This window comes from Xylocopa sonorina, chromosome 15 (genome assembly GCF_050948175.1).
Source record: "Xylocopa sonorina isolate GNS202 chromosome 15, iyXylSono1_principal, whole genome shotgun sequence".
Lineage (NCBI taxonomy): Eukaryota > Metazoa > Arthropoda > Insecta > Hymenoptera > Apidae > Xylocopa > Xylocopa sonorina.
In genome coordinates, this window is record NC_135207.1 from 6,677,822 (window position 1) to 6,697,173 (window position 19,352).

The following is a 19,352-nucleotide window of genomic DNA, read 5'->3' on the forward strand; positions in this document are numbered from 1 at the left end:
TTCAAAGGTTACGGAAAGAAGAGAATGGCGCGAAGCAAACACAATTAAGAAGCAACGAGTGGAAGATGGGTCAAGGATGCTCGTCACAAAATTGCAGATCAACTCGATCGAAACTTGTTCGATCTGCTCGACTTTCTTCCTTTCTCCTATTATTCGAGCGCGCGGGTTAATGCTCAAATAATCGCGTATACTTTCTATCCGACACGCGTTACAATAGCGTTGTGTCCGATATCGGCAATGATCCTCCGTTTGTCCATTTTCTGATATTCGATTAGGTAACAGAGCGATGGACTTTCACAGGAATTCCAAACGCCTCTGCGACTCGGGAACGAGCCGCGGAGATTACGTTCGTTTCGCATTCGAGGGGACCCCCGTCGATTGCTTCACTTTTATACGTGACGCGAACAAAAATCTCATTACGCGTAAATGGATGCGCATCGTTCATCAACCAGTGGGTGGGTTGCGATCTTGAATTTGTTGAAAAAACCAAATAGTAAGAGTAAGGCACCCTGAAATCGAGTGGACGCGCACGAACACCCCGGACCGCGGAAAGGAAAAAAAGGGAAACGGGTGCAGATCGATCGCGTCACCGGTGACGCAAGTACCGTTTTCTGCGTGAAAGCGACGGCTGGCGGATTTTCTTGCGAATCGGCGAAAGGACGAGAGTTGCATCCTCCGTGGTCTAACCACGTCCAGTTACGCGAGAAAGGCGGCTTCTCGCATCCGTTCGAGCAAAGGCGGAGGATGATCGTGGGCAGCCGCACGCGCCTCTTGTCATCCGCGTCATTTGCCGCCTTGATTAATCGGTCACGGTCGAGATTCGTCCAAAAAATTTCGACAATTTCATTGAACAAAATTCATAGAAACCTCCACCTTTCAAAGGTTGGAACGAGGCCAAAACGAAAATAATCCAAGAGTGAAAGTTGTTTTTCTCATTCCGATTCGTTCCAGATCACAATGGCGCCACGACGACAGACTTTTTTTTTTCCCCCCCTCCCCCCGATTACTGCTAACCGCTAAACTGTGCCCCCGGTTACAGAACATATATTTCAATACTGGGAAACGATCGCGCGACCCTTTCGTCCGTCCCTCTGAGAGAACATTATTCCACTGCTATTCCGTTAATCGATAACAATCTGTTCACGCAACATGTTTTTCTTTCAAAATTAATTCTTTTTTTTTTTTTTTTTTTTTTTTTATCTAGAAGACAGTAAACCACTTTAACTATTACCAATTCAGGAGAAATGTTGCTAATATTATTTACCGCATGCTGGTAAAATCGTGACCTACAAGCTGGTAAATGTATAAATTCATTGCACAGATTAAAAGTTGCCGTTACATTCCAAGTTGGATCGTTACTATTTATATTCTCCGACGTATGAACTGTGTAGACAAACAACTGCAAAGAGTCCGCGCGCAAAACTTTAGACGAAAACCACGGTATAACGTAACATCAGCGAGCGAGTAATCGATTCGTTTAGACAATTAAATACGTACTCGTAGTTAATAAGTAGTAAGTAATCCGACGTAACTTCGCTCCTGGTACTAAGCCACCCGGTTCTAACTTCAATTTCATATTAGCCATCAATTACGATGATTTCAGCAGACGAGGCATGAATAAACACTCTAGAGTTTGTGTTAGCCGGTCTAGCGAAATTAGCACGCAAACGAACGAAACTTTCGATCGAATATGGAGCATCTATTTCGAACTAACAGCGAACTTGAACTTAACCAGCAGATGTAATCTCGATTAAACCGGCACGATAGCCAGGAAATTGGTAATTATCACGGAGAGTGATAAGACCAGTGTTCCACTGTTCGTAAATTTGTTGGTGATACTCCAAGGAATCAATTTCGGAGGAGCTACAGGCATCGTTCTCGATTATCTTTTATAGATCAAACGAAAATGGCATGAAACTGGAAAATGGAAAGATCGGCGCATTAACGATGCCGATTGAAGATTAAATCGCGAGATAGCGGAGCACGCGGGTTACACGCCGGAAAGAACGTTACACGTACGCGGGTGCACGTGTGTACGTACACATAAAAGCGTTATTCGAGCTCATCAAGAGTTTCAGTCAGCACGTAGCAATCAATTCAAGTACACGACAAGTGAGTTGCTTCGCTTCGAGGCCTTTCGAGGCGTTTTCCAAGAAAATTCAGAGCTGACAACGATCTTTCGTACAAACAGCTGTATGTGTACTAGAGAATTAAGAAATATTTTTTATTAACCTTAAGAAGGTTTTAAACCTTCGAACCGAACTTTATGCATATACGCATACATATATGCAGCCTGGTTGGGATGGTGGCTCGTGCGCGGCGCCGATGAACCAACTCGGCGAAAACCTACCGGAATTATTAACTCCTGTCAGTCTAGCCAGCTCGTTGCACCAACGAGCACTGCCTCTCTTTCATTTCCCTCATGATTCACCGTTCTTCTTTAAGTGTTCGAAAATGTTTGCTTTTTAGTCAGTGGATTTCGGAAAACTGAGCAGAGGACATGGAGGAACTGGAGGGTATCAAAGAGGGTACCAACTCGCCGTCCACCTCGACACCGGTGGCATCGGCGCGTGGAAAGAAACACTGCACCGAAATGCGCTCGGAAAAGCCTCTCTACCTTCGTCAGAAAGGTACATGGAAAATTGGACAAATTCAACTGTTCACCTGCATTCGTATATGCACCAGCTTCAGACGATTTTCAACCTTTCACATTGATCATCGTTAACGTATTGTACTTGTTCGTGGATTGTTGTTGAAATTTCGAAATTTCACCGCGGATTCGAGATCGATGGATCGTAGGCGAAAATTAAACCGCGTTATATATCCGCTCGTGTAATCGAGGAATGCAGATGCCTGTTCCGACGCGAATTCGTAATTCGATAGACTCGATTACACGCGAGCACGCGATTCGAAATGGGTTTGAGAAGCGTGTTTAAGACGCGCACACATTACCGAGAGAGTTAGCTTAAAATAGAAAATCATTTTTTCAATTATTACCGGATGCAAAATTGCGGAAGCAAGAACTTTTTTTAAGAACCGTCCACTGGCTTGGGTAATCGCGACAATTGCATAGAAATATCGGACCCGTGATACGTGGCTATTTGTTTACGGCAGAGAGATTTTCAGTAACAGCAATTAATTACTCCTCGGTTGGAGAAGGTTGGAGAAATCAACTGTCGCGTGCACGTGACAAATGCGACAGACAGACGTTATTGGGGCATGTCTATCGCCTATCCTGGCTCGGCGCACGATGTCTTCGCACGAGCGAATTGACACGTTTCGTGCTGCTCAAAGTTTCACGGACTCGTCGCGATATCTACCCGGGATCAAGGTATATCAAGGGTATATAAAGGTAGCTGGATAGTCGATAGGTTGGTCGCGCCTGCTGTGCATCGGGTGACAATTTCAAACTTCCTGGGGACATGTCGCTGTCCGCTAGAGTGGCTAGGTGCGCAGCTCTGATGGGAGAGCCCGACGAGCTCTATCCAGGTGCAAACCTCGAGGACTCTTCGAGACGAGGATTCATCCAGGTTACGTCAAATAATTCGATCGTTTCTTCGTTACAGAGAAGATTATATACCCGAGGAACACTAGAACGTTGGCTAAGACTGCTGTAGTCGGTGGCAGACCTATCGACGAGGAGACTTGTATGGTAATTATTTGATTTCTTTTTCTTTTTCTTTTTCTTTTCCTTTTTCTTTTTTGGTAAGTTTCTCAAAACTTGGCCGTCTTTCGCTCGTAGGCTCTGAGAACGTTGGTTTTCGGTAACTGTGCGACTCCGCCGCGACCAGAATGGGCGAGAACCGGATTCACCCTGCGACCTTACGGTCAGAACTTGGCATTTGGATTGCGAGCACCGAGAAACACGACCAGGGGTCTCGTCACAGCTGTACAGGCCATCATGCTTAAGCATTTCCTGTTTAAATGCAACAAAGAGGACACTCCGAGTGCCACCCCGGAAAGGTGTGAACCATTCCGCTTAATCGTTACAAGTTAATAATAAATTTACCTGAGCCAACATTTTTGATTGAATTCGTTTGAAAAGCAGCCTGCTGAAACCGTCGTACGACAGACAAATCGATGTCCTGACATCGTCGTTAGCGGAGATCGTTTGGCGTTGCGCCGGTGGTTTCGTCGCGCAAAACATTGGTGGCTCGCCAAATCAAAGTGTCATGGGAAACGCGAACGTGCCCACGGCCGTGGTGGTTCTGCCGCAAGAGACGCCGTACGTGCAGCATAGCGTGCAATACTTTCAGGATGGTCTCACGGAGACCGTACGTAATAATACGTAAATATCCTGTTAACAAACAATTCGGGACCGTCTACTTTTTATCATTAATTATTCTTTGATACAGCTACATTCGTTCGAGTTTCAGTCTCTGCAGGATTTGGAGATATTTATCAAAAGATATCTATACTTGGTAAGTTCGAACAAGAGAAATGAATTATTATATTTTTTTCAATGAAAATTTACCACGCCTCGATTATTTTAGTTCCAAGACGAGGGTGGCCCTGGCGCTAAATTATTATTGTACAGTGCCGTACTTTCCAGGGGACTTGCCAAGTACGTATCGTTTTCGTATGAAATTGTCCACGTTTAACTATTCGTTAATAATTACGAATAATTACGAATAATTACAACTAAAGAATTGCAATTGGTTCGCACGGTAGAGTACGAGCTGATCTAGAAGACCGGAAAGGTTCGATGTTAAGCGGCTGTCCGGAGGAAGGTCCCACGAACGTAGTGATTCTTTCGTTAACTGGTCGCGCCTCGCCTCACCTTCACAATGGGGTGTTGCACGTGGGGGATGAAAACACATACGTGAGTAACTCTGCTCGGTCTTTCCCTCGGTTACGATTTTCTTTATTTCAAGGCTGTACCTCAATGGGGTGTCCTCGCGAGGAGCGAGATAGGATTTCTGGTGCACGAGGGTGATGGCCAATTAACCAAACAGCCTGGCTCTCGTTTGAAAACACCCAGCCTGCCGATTTGGGTCACCTTGTGCCATGGCCACCACGGTGTTTTGTTCAACACGAACCGCGAGCTGCTACGAAATTATCACGCTGAACGACGGTACTACTATATAATGTTATATAATATTTTTTAATGCTTTCCCCGGATTTTTCACCGTTCATTCGTCTAGTTTCGAGATTCAATACTTCACCTGCGGCGGAAGCCACGCCGTTTTGACCGTGGACACCAGATCGAGTATCGAGAATGATACAGAACTCGAGGGCGCGAGCAAAGAAGGCTTAGACATTGCTGCAACGCCCTTGGAGAAACTAATCCGTTCCAAGTGAATAATTAAGATTCAAATATAAACGTTTCATCATTCTCCTCGAATATTACGTTATCTTTCTAAACGAACGAATAAACTATTTCCAGGTGGCAAGATGCTTATATACAGTGGAACGGCACGCCTTTAATGTAAACTAGTGCCACTAGTGTCCTCTGTAATGTTAAATAAAAATCATTATTTCCAACAACGATACGCTCCCCATTTTTTCGTTTATTAGATCGAGAGTATCGACGTTTCGTGTACGCGTCAAACACCATTCGTCACGCGATTGCGCGCGAAGCTCGGAACAATCTTTTAAACTTAACAATCAATCCTTAATAATCATCCCAAAAAGAAATGAACGAATAAGTATAGGTCGGAAGGCAGGATTTCGGGTTTCACGCGACCCCGAGGGGAGGAAAAGGGAAGGAACGATTGCATGTGGACGCGTATATATCTGTGTGTGTGTGTGTGTGTGTGTATACCCGTCCGATTTCCTGCCAACGAAAGTAAACACCTGTTCGAAGCAGGGCCAGGAAGGCGCTCGGTTGGCCGTCGGTTTCCCCCTTCCCAACAATGGAGAACCGACTTCCCGAGTGCCGGTCTACCGCGTCTCTTTGCCCGTTCGCGTTTCGTACTAGCGAGTCCTGATCCGATTCTGTGTTAAAACACAGTGCGAAAGAATTAGTTTCGTTCGAAATAGAAGAATCGGAAGATGGTGGAACAGTGACACGTGCTTTCAGATCGGAGTGAGTTTTTGGTGAACAGTGACCGACGATGGTTTGAGAGGAACGATCGAAACGAATCACAGCGGTGGAGTGTTGAATGGATTGTTGTGTGGTAAGTTGTACCAGCTTGAAACACCATTAACAGAGAAGATTGGTCGCATATATATATCGGATCTATCTAGATTGGATCTATCGTTGGTGCTCGAATCGATGGGAGTCCAAGAGGGAGGACTTTACGCGCCGGTTGCACCGCCCGTGGCAGTGCGTTTCAGTTTACGGTCGGTGAATTCGAGGAGTACCGTGGCCCACATAACCCGGGTGTATCCGGCTCTCGTGCATCCTACGGTTTCTTTCGACCTACGAAAAGAAACGCTTTGTTCTCCGTTATTGGACTTTTGTTCTCCATTGGTGGACTTTTTGCGATCACTTTTACCACGGCGATTCATTCTGCCCTTCTTTGGTTTCGAACACGTAGGACCCAGACCAGCTATCGCTCTCGCCACCCCCACCTGCGATCTCTCCGTCGTTCCACGTATCTAGGTTTCACGTAATAAAACAGTTTCTTCGCATGCTTTCTAACCACGCGTCATGTTTCCTTTTTCCTTTTTCGTTATTTCTTATTTTTGTATTTCGCTTTTCATTCGGTCACGCTACGCCGCGAGGACCGCGCCTTGACAGCACTCATTCGTGCGAACGTCTCTAAATGATTACCGATATCAATTTTCATCAATGCCAATTCATTTCCAGATGAACCGGCCGTTGCCCGGACCGATGAAGGATGTCCTTGGATCGCCATGAGACACAACATTCTGAAGATCCTGCCAATCCTTTGTTGCACACTGCGTTTACACGCCGGACAATGTAGGTCTCGCCAGTTTTCTCACGAACCCTTCGACTGCTTCCTCCCCTTTCCGGCTTGCTCGCGACCTCGATCGCGTCGTCTTCCGTTTCATCACCCGCGTACGGTTACTAATCTAAATCCCAGTTCCGTTTCCACTTGGAAACCTGTTGTTGTATTCCATTATCTCGACAAGACAGGAACCGCGTCCGTTACGTTCTTGAACAAATAAATTCGGAGACAGAAAAAGGAAATACAAAAGTAATGGAACTCTTACGAAAGGCCGAACGGCGGAACGTTGCATCGGCGATACACCGTGAGCTGGCAGCGGGCGGAATTCCGCTCCAAGGGAGCGCGCACTCCTGCTAAATTTTTCGCAGGTTCCATCGCGCGCACGTTTTTCCTCGACGCCTACTTGGACTGATTTTTCCCTTCTTCTTCTTCTTCTGCTTCTTCGTTGTTGTGAAAAGTATAACGGATTAGAGTTTTCATTGTTTCCGTGATAGTGGTCCGCGACGCGAGATGTTTCCTGGAGAATGGTGCCACCGCCGCGCATCTCTTCGTCAGCGAAGACCTGCCCGTCGGTGACATCGTAGGGGTCCTCGGAGTGTTGGGTGAGCCTGGGCCGCAGGGTGACATCGAACTCAGACTCCAGGAGCACGACAGCCCCGTAACATTCTCGCCGTACTCGAAGAATCTGACCCTGGTCAGACCCTTGGACAAAGAGGGCATCGACGGACCCGCCAGCGTCTACGTGAACGTGATCTGCGAACGAAAACACACTCTCGATCCTGTATGTTCCCGCACGCATATCTCTAGACCTACCACGGTCCTCCGATACATTCGTTCCCGTTTCTTGTAGGGCTTCGTGATACCGGTCAATATTCGCGTGACTGACGCCAATGATAATGCACCTCAGTTTGTGAACGCGCCTTACGTTCTGAATATCTCCGAGGTGAGATTTGAATGAAACAAATTATTTCATCGTTCTTCCCAAGTTTATTCACTTCGGAATAAATTATGCTAATTAGGTAACGGTTGTTGGCACAAGGGTTCTTCAAGGAGTAAGAGCCGTGGACGCAGACCAACCGGGTCCTTATTCTACTGTACAATACGCCGTCTTGCCCGGACCACATTCGGTAACGAATTTTCTCTTCCCTTCTACCGTGTCCTATACTTTTCTTTCCACGCGATACGTCTGTTTAGGACTACTTTGTCTTCGTCAATGCTTTAGAGGGTACACTGGTTCTAAGGAAACCACTCGATTACGAAACGCTCGCCAATTTTTCGATCGACATCCGCGCACAAGTGAGTCCATCCATTTGGATAGACCAACAACTGCGACACCTGTGCGTTAAATGTCCATCTTTTTTAAATCCGTAGGATCAAGGAAATCCGCCAAAGTCATCGACCACAACCCTCTACGTAAACGTCATCGACGCGGACGATCAAAATCCTGCCTTCCAAACCGATCAGTACAAAATCGTTATTCCACGAAATATTACCAAGGTTTCAATATTACTCGCTTTAATTACTTTGATACTCTTTGAAAAATAATATTTACCAACCGAGCACTATATGCATCGTTTACTTTCACAGAGAAGGATACTAAAGCTCGACCCAGCTCCAATAAAAGCTGTAGACCAGGATGTAGGGATCGATGCTCCAGTCGTGTACACGATACAAGGAGGAATCCTTCCTTTTCTCACTCTCAATCCGGAAACAGCCGAGGTGGCTATAACTCGAACGCTATACGAGCATGAACTCTTGTCTCCAGCGACAATTGTCGTTAAGGTGAACAAAGAAACATTCTCTTCTATTATCGATTAATCGTTCTACCACGTATAATCTCGTTCGTTACATTGGGGGGATTTACAGGCTACGCAGATCGATAATCCAGATAAATATGCTCTTTCCACCATAGTTGTCTCGCGGGAAAGTGACTGGACCGTGGAACCTACCGCTGGTACTTTTCAAACATTTCTTTCGATTACTTTAATTTTCCTTCAATTCCGATTATTTTAATTAAATTACACAAACTAGGCGGAAGACTGCCGGTAAGATTTATACGAAGGGACCATCGAACTACCATTCCAGAGAATACTCCGCCAGGAAGCGTTTTGCTGACCGCAGCAGTGAACAAAGTAGATTCTGTAAGTTCTGTAGCCAGACACGACGATTTTGCATCATCATTGGCAAATGGGAACCATAATATTTATCTGACTTTAGAATTTGAGGTTCTGGCTCGTGGGAGCGATCGAAGATCTGGAGAGATTCTCCATCACCAATTCCGGCGAACTAATTTTAAAAGGCACATTAGATTACGAAAGAAGGGTGCAGCACAGTTTTTTGGTTCGCGTTACTGACGGTCATCATGTACGTTCTTTCAAAAATTCCATAGAAATAACAATCTCGTATGCGATTGAGAAAGGTGAATTTTAACCGATATTAAATTTACCATCTTTGTGTACTTCTCAAAAAAAAAACCGATAAAATTTCAAAATCACTTATTCGAAACAGAAAATATACGAATTTATTTCCGTATTATATTTCCTTTGTCTCGAGAAACAAGTACATAAATTTCGGTAAGATGGACTTGTCCCACCAGCTGAAAACGATTGCAAATATTTCAATGTACTTACGTAGAACGACACGTCACGCGTGAATGTCTCCGTCGAGGATGTAAATGAATGGGAACCTCGATTTCGTCATCCCAGATACGAATTTCACGCTGCAACCTTGAGAGAAGGATCCATTGTCGGTGAGCGAGTACATGCGATCGATCAACGTTCGACGTTAAAAAAAGGAAAAAAAAAAAAAAAAAAAAATCATAATTTTTCAGGAAAACTGGAAGCTGCTGATGGCGACAGAGATGACAGAATTAGTTTATCCCTGAGAGGTCCAGATGCGAGGTGCGATCAAGAATTAATAATATTATTTAGCTACGATAGCTACTGGAACGATCAACTCGAACGGAATGAAATTAAATATATTTGATTACCGCAGGTCTTTCGAGATTCGTGAGAGTGGAGAATTGATTCTCAGATCAGCAGCGACAATCAACGGCTCCTTGGCCAGACTGGTGGCTGTAGCCTCTGATTCTGGTCGTCCTCCTAGGTTCGTAAACTAAATTAACTGGCAGTTTAATCATTTCAATTAATCCAACTGTTTCTCTTGTTGTTTAAAGGTCTAGCATGATTCCAGTAATCGTGCACGTACCGAATAGTGGCTCCTTACCGATCGCAGCACGGGCTGCGCCTGCTTGGTTGGGCAGCAGTGTACTGCTGGTTGCCGTCTTTGCCGCCGTGTTGGGTCTCCTCGGGGTTATAATACTTGTTTTAATTTTGTATATATATAAGAAGTGAGTAAACCTTAAAGTTACCTTATTATTTCTCTCCGCCAACTGAATTATTATAATAATCGTCTTCCAGTAAAAGACCAAAGACCAGTGGCTCGGTGAGCTCGGTGGGGACTGGTTACCGTGAAAAATCACCGGTTCCATCCGCTTTGAGCCCAACTCCTCAAGTGCTCGGAGCGAACATGTTACACGACGCTCTAGAGATACCTCGGAGGGGCAATCGAATCGACGGTGCCCACAGTGTCGACGAGAACGACGTACAGGCTGAGACTGCTGGAGACGATCCAGAGGACGATCGTCGCGTTGAACGAGACGATCGGAATAATGCCGAATCCCGACAAGTGAACAACGATCTCCGAAACGATGACCTCCACAATCCTGTATTCGCCGCGAGAAACTACAATCCTGCTATTAAAAGTAGTAGTAACCTTAAATGCCAACTGTACTCTTCTCTTCTCTGCTCTTCTAATTATTTCAATTTCATTCAGGTATTACGTCAGCAAGACAGCTGCCTCTTTACGCGAGACACAAAGTGGCACCAGCGCCGAATCCTCCAGGCTTATCAGCGACCTCTAACATACCCAACATTGGCGATCTCGTTCAGAACATGAACGATTTGAGCTCGAAGACTAATCTAAACTGCGAATCCTCCAATTATTCCGTCGACCTTCCGGATTCTTTGCTACCCGCGTGGCCCGCTTCTTCCCTTTCGCAGAGAGTTAAGAAGTTATCTTGGGGGGACGACGACGGCGACAACGACGACGACGACGATGATGACAACGACGACGACGACGACGACGACGACGACGACAGGGTACCTAAACAAACAATTTATTTAAAACGGCACTTACTCAGAAATATTGTGTTTATTTTATTATTATTTGTTATTTGTGTTATTTCGCAGACAGTCGATAGCGTCCAAGTGACAGCGGAAACCAGATCCAAGACGAACCAGGTGGGGAACGAACGACTTAATCTCACCGTCTACTTTTAATACCATGCTTAACGAAAGACTGACGATCCAACCTTCTATCGAACAGTTCATTTAACGATAGACTACTACCGGCAGATAATAATAATAATAATAATAATAATAATAATACTTCGTAATGCATCATTGCCAAATGAAAAGATTTAGGAAACAATTTACTTGATAATGTACATACAGAATGTATAGCAAACTGTGCTAATTTAGTTGTAGACGCTCCGCATTAACAAACAGTGCGAGCCCGTTCTTCGTTTATAATTGTTCCATTAAATACCTGGAAAAACGAACAGATTAGTATATTTTAATATCTGTTACTTATCTATAAATTCTTTAAATACAATTTCATTAATCCCTCTGAATATCTTTCTCCCTTTCACAGTATCTTCGTTAATTCTTTACATAACAGTTACTTTCATCATACTTCTATGTTCCTGTTAACACTCGGCAAAGTAACAGGAGTAACCTGAATATAAACTAGAGTTAGTAAACTGTAATTGTCTCTATCCTTGTTCCACAATCGACGGTCCTTGTCTAATACCTCCATAGTCGTTCTATATTCCTGTTAACATTGGGCAAAGTAGCAGGAGTAACCCGAACATAAAACAGAGTTAGTAAACTATAATTGTCTCTATCCTTGTTCCACAATCGACTGGTCCTTGTCTAATACCTCCATAGTCGTTCTATATTCCTATTAACACTCGGCAAAGTAGCAGGAGTATGCTGAACATAAAACAGAGTTAGTAACTTCTACGTGTTTCTATCCTTGTTCCACAATCGACGGTCCTTTTCTAATACCTCCATAGTCGTTCTATATTCCTGTTAACATTCGGCAAAGTAGCAGGAGTATGCTGAACATAAAACAGAGTTAGTAATCTGTACGTGTTTCTATCCTTGTTCCACAATCGACGATCCTTTTCTAATACCTTCATAGTCATTCTATATTCCTGTTAACATTCGAGCAAAGTAGCAGGAGTAAGCTGAACATAAAACAGAGTTAGTAAACTGTAATTGTCTCTATCTTTGTTCCACAATCACCGGTCCTTGTCTAATACCTCCATAGTCGTTCTATATTCCTATTAACATTCGGCAAAGTAGCAGGAGTATGCTGAACATAAAACAGAGTTAGTAATCTCTACGTGTTTCTATCCTAGTTCCACAATCGACGGTCCTTTTCTAATACCTCCATAGTCGTTCTATATTCCTGTTAACATCGGGCAAAGTAGCAGGAGTAACCTGAACATAAAACAGAGTTAGTAAACTGTAATTGTCTCTATCCTTGTTCCACAATCGCTGGTCCTTGTCTAATACCTCCATAGTCGTTCTATATTCCTGTTATTGGCAGACGAAATATAACAAGAACTTATACCGCGGGCGATACACAGAATTCTATTATTATACAGTGGATGTACTCGGTAAAATAGTTTATTAATTTTCGATTGTATTCATTAATTAATTCGATGATAAAGATATTTAGTAGTTACTTAGATAATAATTAATATTAGGTATGAACTATATATGAGCTAAATTAAAACACATAGTTCCAGTGAATAAATTTAAAGGTAGAACAAATTCTGAATAAAATAAGTAAGTTAAAGTATAATAATGGAAGGGGAATGGTTGGGAAAAATTGGTAAATTTGCTAGGAGGTCACCAGGAAAAGCCATAACGAATCCAACAAAGAATGTGACTCGTCTTTTAAAGCGGAAGAGAGAAAGTGTCCCGGGGAACGAACGGTACGGGAACTTAATCGGTGGCTCACGATAGTCTTCCGTGAACCATGAACGGAAAGAGATGAAACGACGATAGTGGAACGACCAAGTGGAATGATAATAACTGAGAGGACTTGCTTAGTTTACGAATATTACGTAAGTACATTTCCCTCGTTGGTCTACTTTCTGAATACTAGTTGATAATAATTAAAGTTAACTTAAATCTATAATGTTTTGAATATATATATATATATATATAGTAAGATAAAAAGGTATTGATAGAATTTCGATAGAATACTCGAAAAGAAATTAGTAGAGCATGTAAAACGAGTGCATCCGGCAAATGAAAGATTTGCATGACACACCAATCGCCCCGGTCGTTAAAACTTTCTCAAGGAAAGTTGGAGATCGCTAGCTGGCTCCATGGTCGAAATAAAAAGATACTTTCAGGTTTACCATGAGGCGTAAAGTATCTCGACGTGTGTCCTGTTTGTTGGTCTTCCAGTTATGCGTTTACATGGGAATGTCGGGTATGCAGAAGCCGTGCGCGTTAATTCTCTTTCGTTTCTACGATAAGAACCGTGCTTTGACAAGTATACTACAAGTGTACTGATCGTGTCCTTTGCAGATGAATCGAGTTCAGTGCCCAGATCAGACACGAATTTGCGTAATGTTTCGACGATCGAGACGCGAGGACCGTGGACCGAAATTTTGGAGGACTGGATCGTTTCTGATTCGAAACTAGCAAGGACATCGAAAGTGATGAAACTGGGTGACAAGAGCCTGACCGTTTCGAGCAAGATATCGTCGCCAAGTAAACGAGAAGTGACGGAAACTGATCTCTATCTACTTGGTACTATTCCTAGTTTTACTAGAGTAATCAGCCCAACTTTTATTTCATTTCTGGATGATTCAATCTACGGTGAACTTTGTGCCGCTCTAGAACAAACTCAATTACTATATATAATATTATCTATCGAATGAAACAATTGAGTGTATATATAGTATAGTATTAATAATTGTATATAGTAATTAATATACCACTCACAGGAGCGATAGAGAAGCTCGTGTACAGAGTGGACTTCCTCGAGAATCGACTCAGACGAGCAGAGGAACTCCTGTATTATGTAATCTCCGGGAACGTTGATAAAAAGGGTAAGTCCCAAGCGATCCACTATCAGTCCACTTCAGTTTGCATAAATATAATGTTTCTGTTACGTCGATCAGAACCATGTCCCTCGAATTACACGAAAATTGGTCGGAATTGCTACCACTTCAGCAATCGCGACTTCGATTGGAAGTCATCAGCCAGCCTCTGTCGAGGGATGGGCGGTCACCTCCTGGAATTCGACACAGACGACGAGAAACGCGAGGTATTCGCCAGTTTGCAAACGAATTCTAAGCTGAAAGGTAAAACCTTTTGGACAGGAGGACTGAATCCGGGTCTCCTTTGGATCTGGGCGAGCAGCGCGAAACCAATTTACCAAAACACTAAGCAAACTGTCCCTGGTGATGGCAGGTAAACTATTCTTTTTCATCGGTGTCAAATAGTACAACATGTTTTTAATCTAATTAAATGGCTATATTTTTAGGTGTTTAAAATTATCGTACAACTCGACGTCCAGATTGTACTCTTACCAAAGCGACGATTGCGGCGCAAGGCATAAATACGCTTGTAAATTAACGGTAGACGACGAATCATCGAATAAAATTGAGAAAACAGCGAGAATGCTACTACATGAAAAGCATTAATATTTCGTATCGTTATAGTTTTCTTTTTTTTTTATAAATTTAAAACTAAAGTCTTTCGAAAAAACCTTCGAAACATATAAAAGTACTACTAGCTACGCTATTGTTTCAAGAGCAAATAATAATAACACTAATAGTAGTGTGGTAGACAAATGAAACGAAATTCGTTCAAATTTCAAGTACATTCATTTCTAATACAAAGTATATATAATGCAACTGTATAATACCGTGTAAAATACTTTCTACTAATATTATTATAATATAAAACTAATTAAAAATAATACTGGTGTCACTAAAATTATATAATTTAGTAGTGCCCATCAATGGAAATCACTGTGTTGAACAGAAAATAGAGCAATAAATATATGTTTCTTTCTTGTTTGTTTGTTACGCGTAATTATTGAAACTTTCTAATGTATATACGTGGTGGGATCCTTATGAAGCTCGTTATGGACTAGTGTAGTGATAAGTACACATTGCACTCTCTATGTAGCGGAACGTATGCTTCCCCTGGTAATACTTTGATAGAATAACTATAACTACTGAACTATATTTAAATCATGGAACACCGGCATTCGAGGTTAATCCCTTCGCATACTGGTGTGCCATGATAAGGCTTCGCTTCCCGTAATTGACAAACGCGAGTACATCGTCGCTGTTAGTAATCAGGCCTCCGTTCTCGTCTATTAGCTTTTTAGTATCCTCGGTATTATTTGCATCAACGCCACGGCAACAATCATCGATCACAGCCAATGCGTATCCCAATCGAAGCCCGTCCATGCACGTGGCCTTCACGCAAACGTCGTACGCGAGGCCGCACACGTAGACGTGAGTCACCGCCGACTTTCGTAGGATATTTTGCAACTCGGTCTTCGCTTTCGAGTTATTATCGAAGAACACGGAATAAGCATCGATCTCCGGGTTCTGACCCTTACGTACCTAAAACTTTCTATTTAGTCCTCTTTCCTTTCCTTTCCTTTCTCTCTCTCTCTCTCTCTCTCTCTCTCTCTCTGGTTCGCTTCGATTTCGTTTGCTTACCTGTTCGGAGTCCAGTGCAACGATCAGATCTTTATGTAATGCAGCTCCCCACGAGTTCATCACGCAATGCTTGGGCCAAAGAATTTGCTCGACGCAAGGATCCGCAAACATCACTTTGTCGAAGAGCTTGGCATTTTCTTTCGTCACCTACTCAAAATTCATACAAATGATATCATAGAAATGATATATATCTTGTAGGTAAATTACCTTTGATTCAGGATGCAATTCCCTTAAATGCAGATTTTCGTAAAAGCTTATGTGATTTTCCGGATGCCAATCTAACGAGTAAATAATTTTGTCGAAACATCCGTTCTCCACTAGACAATTTATCGGCTCCACTACGTCAGTTCCGTCCTGCTTGTACTCACATTCACGAAGAGATAAAGAGCCATCAATAAAATCGTTTTGTACATCCACGATCAACAAAGCGCTTACAGGCTTGTAGATCACTCGTGCCCACGCGCAAAATCTGTAAATTAAAAAAAGGATGAACAAAAGTAACCGGAAAATAACAAAAGACTATCGAATCTTAATGACCTTTTAAACTTAATTTATGCTAACGTAATCAGACTATTAACTCGTCTATAGAACTCGTTCATCGGTAGTTTGTAATATATTGTACGTATAATTATACATTGGAAATATCGAAAAAGTTATATATTTTTAAATAATCCTCATCGAGTATCGAATGAAAACCCATGAAATTAAAGTTCTGAAACATCCATTACCACAAATCATTACAGTTTTAAATCGACCAACAAATCGTAACGTATTATAATTATACTAGATAGAAAGTTTTACATCCATGTCCGTTCACGCGGGTTTAATTCAATTATAGCGTGATTCACGTTGTGATAACATAAATAATACTTACATTTTATATTCTTTCTCCTTCAATAGACCGTCTTTATCTGCATCGAATAATCGAAAAATCTCACAAATCCTCCACTTATGTTGCTCGATTTCACCCGGCGTAAAAAGTTTATCACAGATTGAACAAAAGTTTTCATAATTCAAACTACCGTTCAGTTCTAGAAAGTCAAACTGAGCTAAGAATTCCCCAACGGTTCCATCTTTGTCTCCGCAAATCGATGATTTACTTGAACTTGATTCCATGTTATCAATCGTCCACGAACTCTCCTTAAACTTCCTAACGAGTATTTCCGTTTACTTAACAACTCGTTACCCACCTTAATTCTACTTATTTGATAAGGTTAGCTTTTTTTTTTGAACGTACCCCCCTCCCCTCCCCGCTTGCCCACCAAGCGTAACGCGCGATCGATCGATTGCCATCGACGGACACAGGTTTTATAAAAAATCACGGATATCTATACACTTCCTTATCTTTACCTTTTTAACACTTCCTACACGTTTCTTTCCTTCTTTCTTTCCTTTTATTTTTCACATTTTTTTCCTTACCCCCCTCCCCTTCACGTTTGGGGTACTGTTTCTGCTACTTGTTTAATTACATAAATTACTGTTTAAGTAATAACAAAGGTGTGTAGCAATGTTTCTTTTAGATACGTTCTCTGAAGATTATTTTCATGAAAAATAAAATAATCTTAATATATAAAAAATTACGCATTTATTTTTATAAATAAGTAATAACCAAAATTAATTTGGTACAATTAAATATAACTGAAAACTTAAATTGTAGAACGCAACAAATAAACATTTAGTATTTATCAACGAAAAATAAACCCACCTATTAGCTGTACTCTTTACTCTGTTATTTTACAGCTTCGTATCCTGATAAGAAATTAAAATGAATCGAATATTTGGTACTAAATTTTAAACAAACATTCTTATATAAATGTTGACAGAAAATAAAAGTATAATGTTTCCTTAACTTTCGTAAACGTATCGTTCTAATGGTACGTAAATCAAGAATTAATCAACACTTTCAATAATCCTAATGTTCTGCAAGTATTGGGATCATCATAAAATTGTGTGCCATTCGCAAGCCTGAATGAAAAAAGGCACAGCTTAGAACCAAAAGTCTCATATATAGTAATCGTATAAAACAGAGTTATAAAATTTCGGACATTTTTACTACTACTCATTTTAATTGTCACTAGTTGAATTACAACATAGCGCTTGTCTTGTAGCAGTAATTTCAGATGCTAGTTCCTTGATAAAAGGGTGTGCAATTTTTGCAGTAGATTCAACAAAGAATTCTTCCAGTTTCCCAGGAACATTATCCCTCTTTTCATACTCGTACGCTTGCATAATTAAATCCAGTCTGTCCAGATCCTTAACATATTTCGCTTCCGGGGATTCTTGTCTCTCGTATTCCTGTAAGCGAAAAGAATTTAATTTCGAACCGCTTATGTTCCGTTCTGCGCACGAGATAAGGCTGGAAAATATTATTTTCAGCGTTTGGTTCTAACTTTTTGCTCGTACATGTAATAGACACGTTTAGTTTTCTTACACGAAACATTTCTAATATCATAGGCCCTCTATCCCCGAGGAGTTTACAGATCTCCTCCATAGCTTTGTCTTCCCGTTTGTGTTTTTCGTCAGGTGGGATACCACAGTGGGGCGTTATGTCCCCCACGATACATTCGGCTAAATCGTGAATTAAAGTCATCTGCATGATTCTAGCGACAAAGAAAATTGATAAATAAAAAACTTTGCCGGACATGATTGTCAGACGATACGATGTTGACAATATCCGGATAAATAATACCATTTCATACTTGACTTTATCTAAATTCTCTTTGCTATCCACCAGGAAAGAAAGTATGGCCATCCTGTACATGTGACCCGCAATTGTTTCTGGGTCAGGAACATCCATAAGAACCCATCCTGTTCTTTTCATGTGCTACAATCAAAAGTATAATATAATATGAAACTAATCGAAATCTATTCATCCAAATAAGCCAATTATCCTTCTAGAAAGATACACGACGCTATACATTAGGGATCATAAAGACTGCACGAATACAAACACTTGACGACAATTGTATATTAAATAGATTCCCGTTCGATCGAGCGATATAATCATCAGTTTCTGATTTTACCTTTAATCGGCCGACCAGCTCCATGAATTCTTGCAACTTCTTTATGTCCATAGTCGTTTTCCCTTTAAATTGATTCGATTTCTGTGTAAAACAATTCCACTTAATTAAAAGCAGAGATTCTAACCTATTTTATTAATAAGTAAAGTCGATTTTACTGACGTTTATTAAACAGTAATCAACTATCCACAAACACCAGATGCGTATAAAACAGTCGTACTCGTACGCACAAACCACAGCTTCGATACTGTGCGAGTATTGTGTATATGTGTGTGTGTGTGTGTGTGTGTGTGTGTGTGTGTGTGTGTGTGTGTGTGTGTGTGTGTGTGTATATACACGTACGCTCAATGAACGCAAACGTGTTACTTGGATTACGTAACTGCACCAAGCGAATGCGTTTACAAATCGCGAATTCCATAGGTCCGACGAGACGTAGATTTGGATTTAAATTGATTGATTATGAAATTTATTATTTTAATAAAAAAGAAAGAAAAAGAAAAAATTTACCTTGCTTGCCTTGGCGATTTCTAATTTTTCTTAGCTTTAATTTTTCTTAACTTTAATCGGCAAAAGTATTATACTATATGTACATATTTGTAACTAACCTAGCCTAAACTAACCGTATAGTATTTATAAATGAAACAA

General features: G+C 41.6%; 5 protein-coding genes across 7 annotated transcripts; 3 read left to right on the forward strand and 2 right to left on the reverse strand.

Moving 5' to 3' along the window:
* The first annotated feature begins 2,498 nt into the window (after window positions 1-2,498).
* On the forward strand, window positions 2,499-5,432 carry LOC143430721 (inactive ubiquitin carboxyl-terminal hydrolase MINDY-4B). Its single transcript, XM_076907108.1, has 10 exons — window positions 2,499-2,630; window positions 3,567-3,652; window positions 3,743-3,963; window positions 4,049-4,274; window positions 4,356-4,421; window positions 4,494-4,564; window positions 4,672-4,822; window positions 4,875-5,074; window positions 5,145-5,297; window positions 5,387-5,432. Exons 1-10 carry the CDS (start codon window positions 2,501-2,503, stop codon window positions 5,430-5,432), a joined length of 1,350 nt encoding a protein of 449 aa, XP_076763223.1. The 5' UTR covers window positions 2,499-2,500.
* A 1,327-nt stretch (window positions 5,433-6,759) lies between these two features.
* On the forward strand, window positions 6,760-11,197 carry Cad96cb (protocadherin Fat 4-like Cad96Ca). The gene is made up of 17 exons (XM_076907070.1): window positions 6,760-6,868; window positions 7,352-7,638; window positions 7,708-7,800; window positions 7,877-7,984; window positions 8,052-8,153; window positions 8,229-8,354; window positions 8,445-8,639; window positions 8,724-8,811; window positions 8,889-8,998; window positions 9,075-9,221; window positions 9,492-9,606; window positions 9,688-9,757; window positions 9,852-9,962; window positions 10,033-10,206; window positions 10,277-10,620; window positions 10,692-11,017; window positions 11,108-11,197. The coding sequence occupies exons 1-17, from the start codon at window positions 6,802-6,804 to the stop codon at window positions 11,195-11,197; spliced, it is 2,553 nt and encodes an 850-aa protein (XP_076763185.1). The 5' UTR covers window positions 6,760-6,801.
* A 2,160-nt stretch (window positions 11,198-13,357) lies between these two features.
* LOC143430618 (C-type lectin domain family 9 member A) lies at window positions 13,358-14,655 on the forward strand. The gene is made up of 5 exons (XM_076906973.1): window positions 13,358-13,425; window positions 13,539-13,753; window positions 13,951-14,055; window positions 14,128-14,419; window positions 14,493-14,655. Exons 1-5 carry the CDS (start codon window positions 13,358-13,360, stop codon window positions 14,650-14,652), a joined length of 840 nt encoding a protein of 279 aa, XP_076763088.1. The 3' UTR covers window positions 14,653-14,655.
* LOC143430617 (nicotinamidase) lies at window positions 14,116-16,803 on the reverse strand. 3 transcript variants are annotated; one of them, XR_013102641.1, is made up of 6 exons: window positions 16,562-16,803; window positions 15,895-16,156; window positions 15,688-15,834; window positions 15,399-15,588; window positions 14,318-14,450; window positions 14,116-14,240 (listed from the first exon to the last, which is right to left on the reverse strand). XR_013102641.1 is itself a non-coding variant. In XM_076906971.1 (5 exons), exons 1-5 carry the CDS (start codon window positions 16,801-16,803, stop codon window positions 14,425-14,427), a joined length of 867 nt encoding a protein of 288 aa, XP_076763086.1. In that variant the 3' UTR covers window positions 14,116-14,424. The 3 variants fall into 3 exon arrangements, 2 of the variants coding, with proteins under 2 accessions (XP_076763086.1, XP_076763085.1); XM_076906971.1 differs by having other exon boundaries at window positions 14,116-14,450; XM_076906970.1 differs by lacking the exons at window positions 14,116-14,240; window positions 14,318-14,450 and having other exon boundaries at window positions 15,100-15,588.
* A 770-nt stretch (window positions 16,804-17,573) lies between these two features.
* On the reverse strand, window positions 17,574-18,802 carry LOC143430740 (5'-deoxynucleotidase HDDC2). Its single transcript, XM_076907141.1, has 4 exons — window positions 18,711-18,802; window positions 18,387-18,511; window positions 18,119-18,287; window positions 17,574-17,982 (listed from the first exon to the last, which is right to left on the reverse strand). The coding sequence occupies exons 1-4, from the start codon at window positions 18,759-18,761 to the stop codon at window positions 17,752-17,754; spliced, it is 576 nt and encodes a 191-aa protein (XP_076763256.1). The 5' UTR covers window positions 18,762-18,802; the 3' UTR covers window positions 17,574-17,751.
* Between the last annotated feature and the right edge of the window lie 550 nt (window positions 18,803-19,352).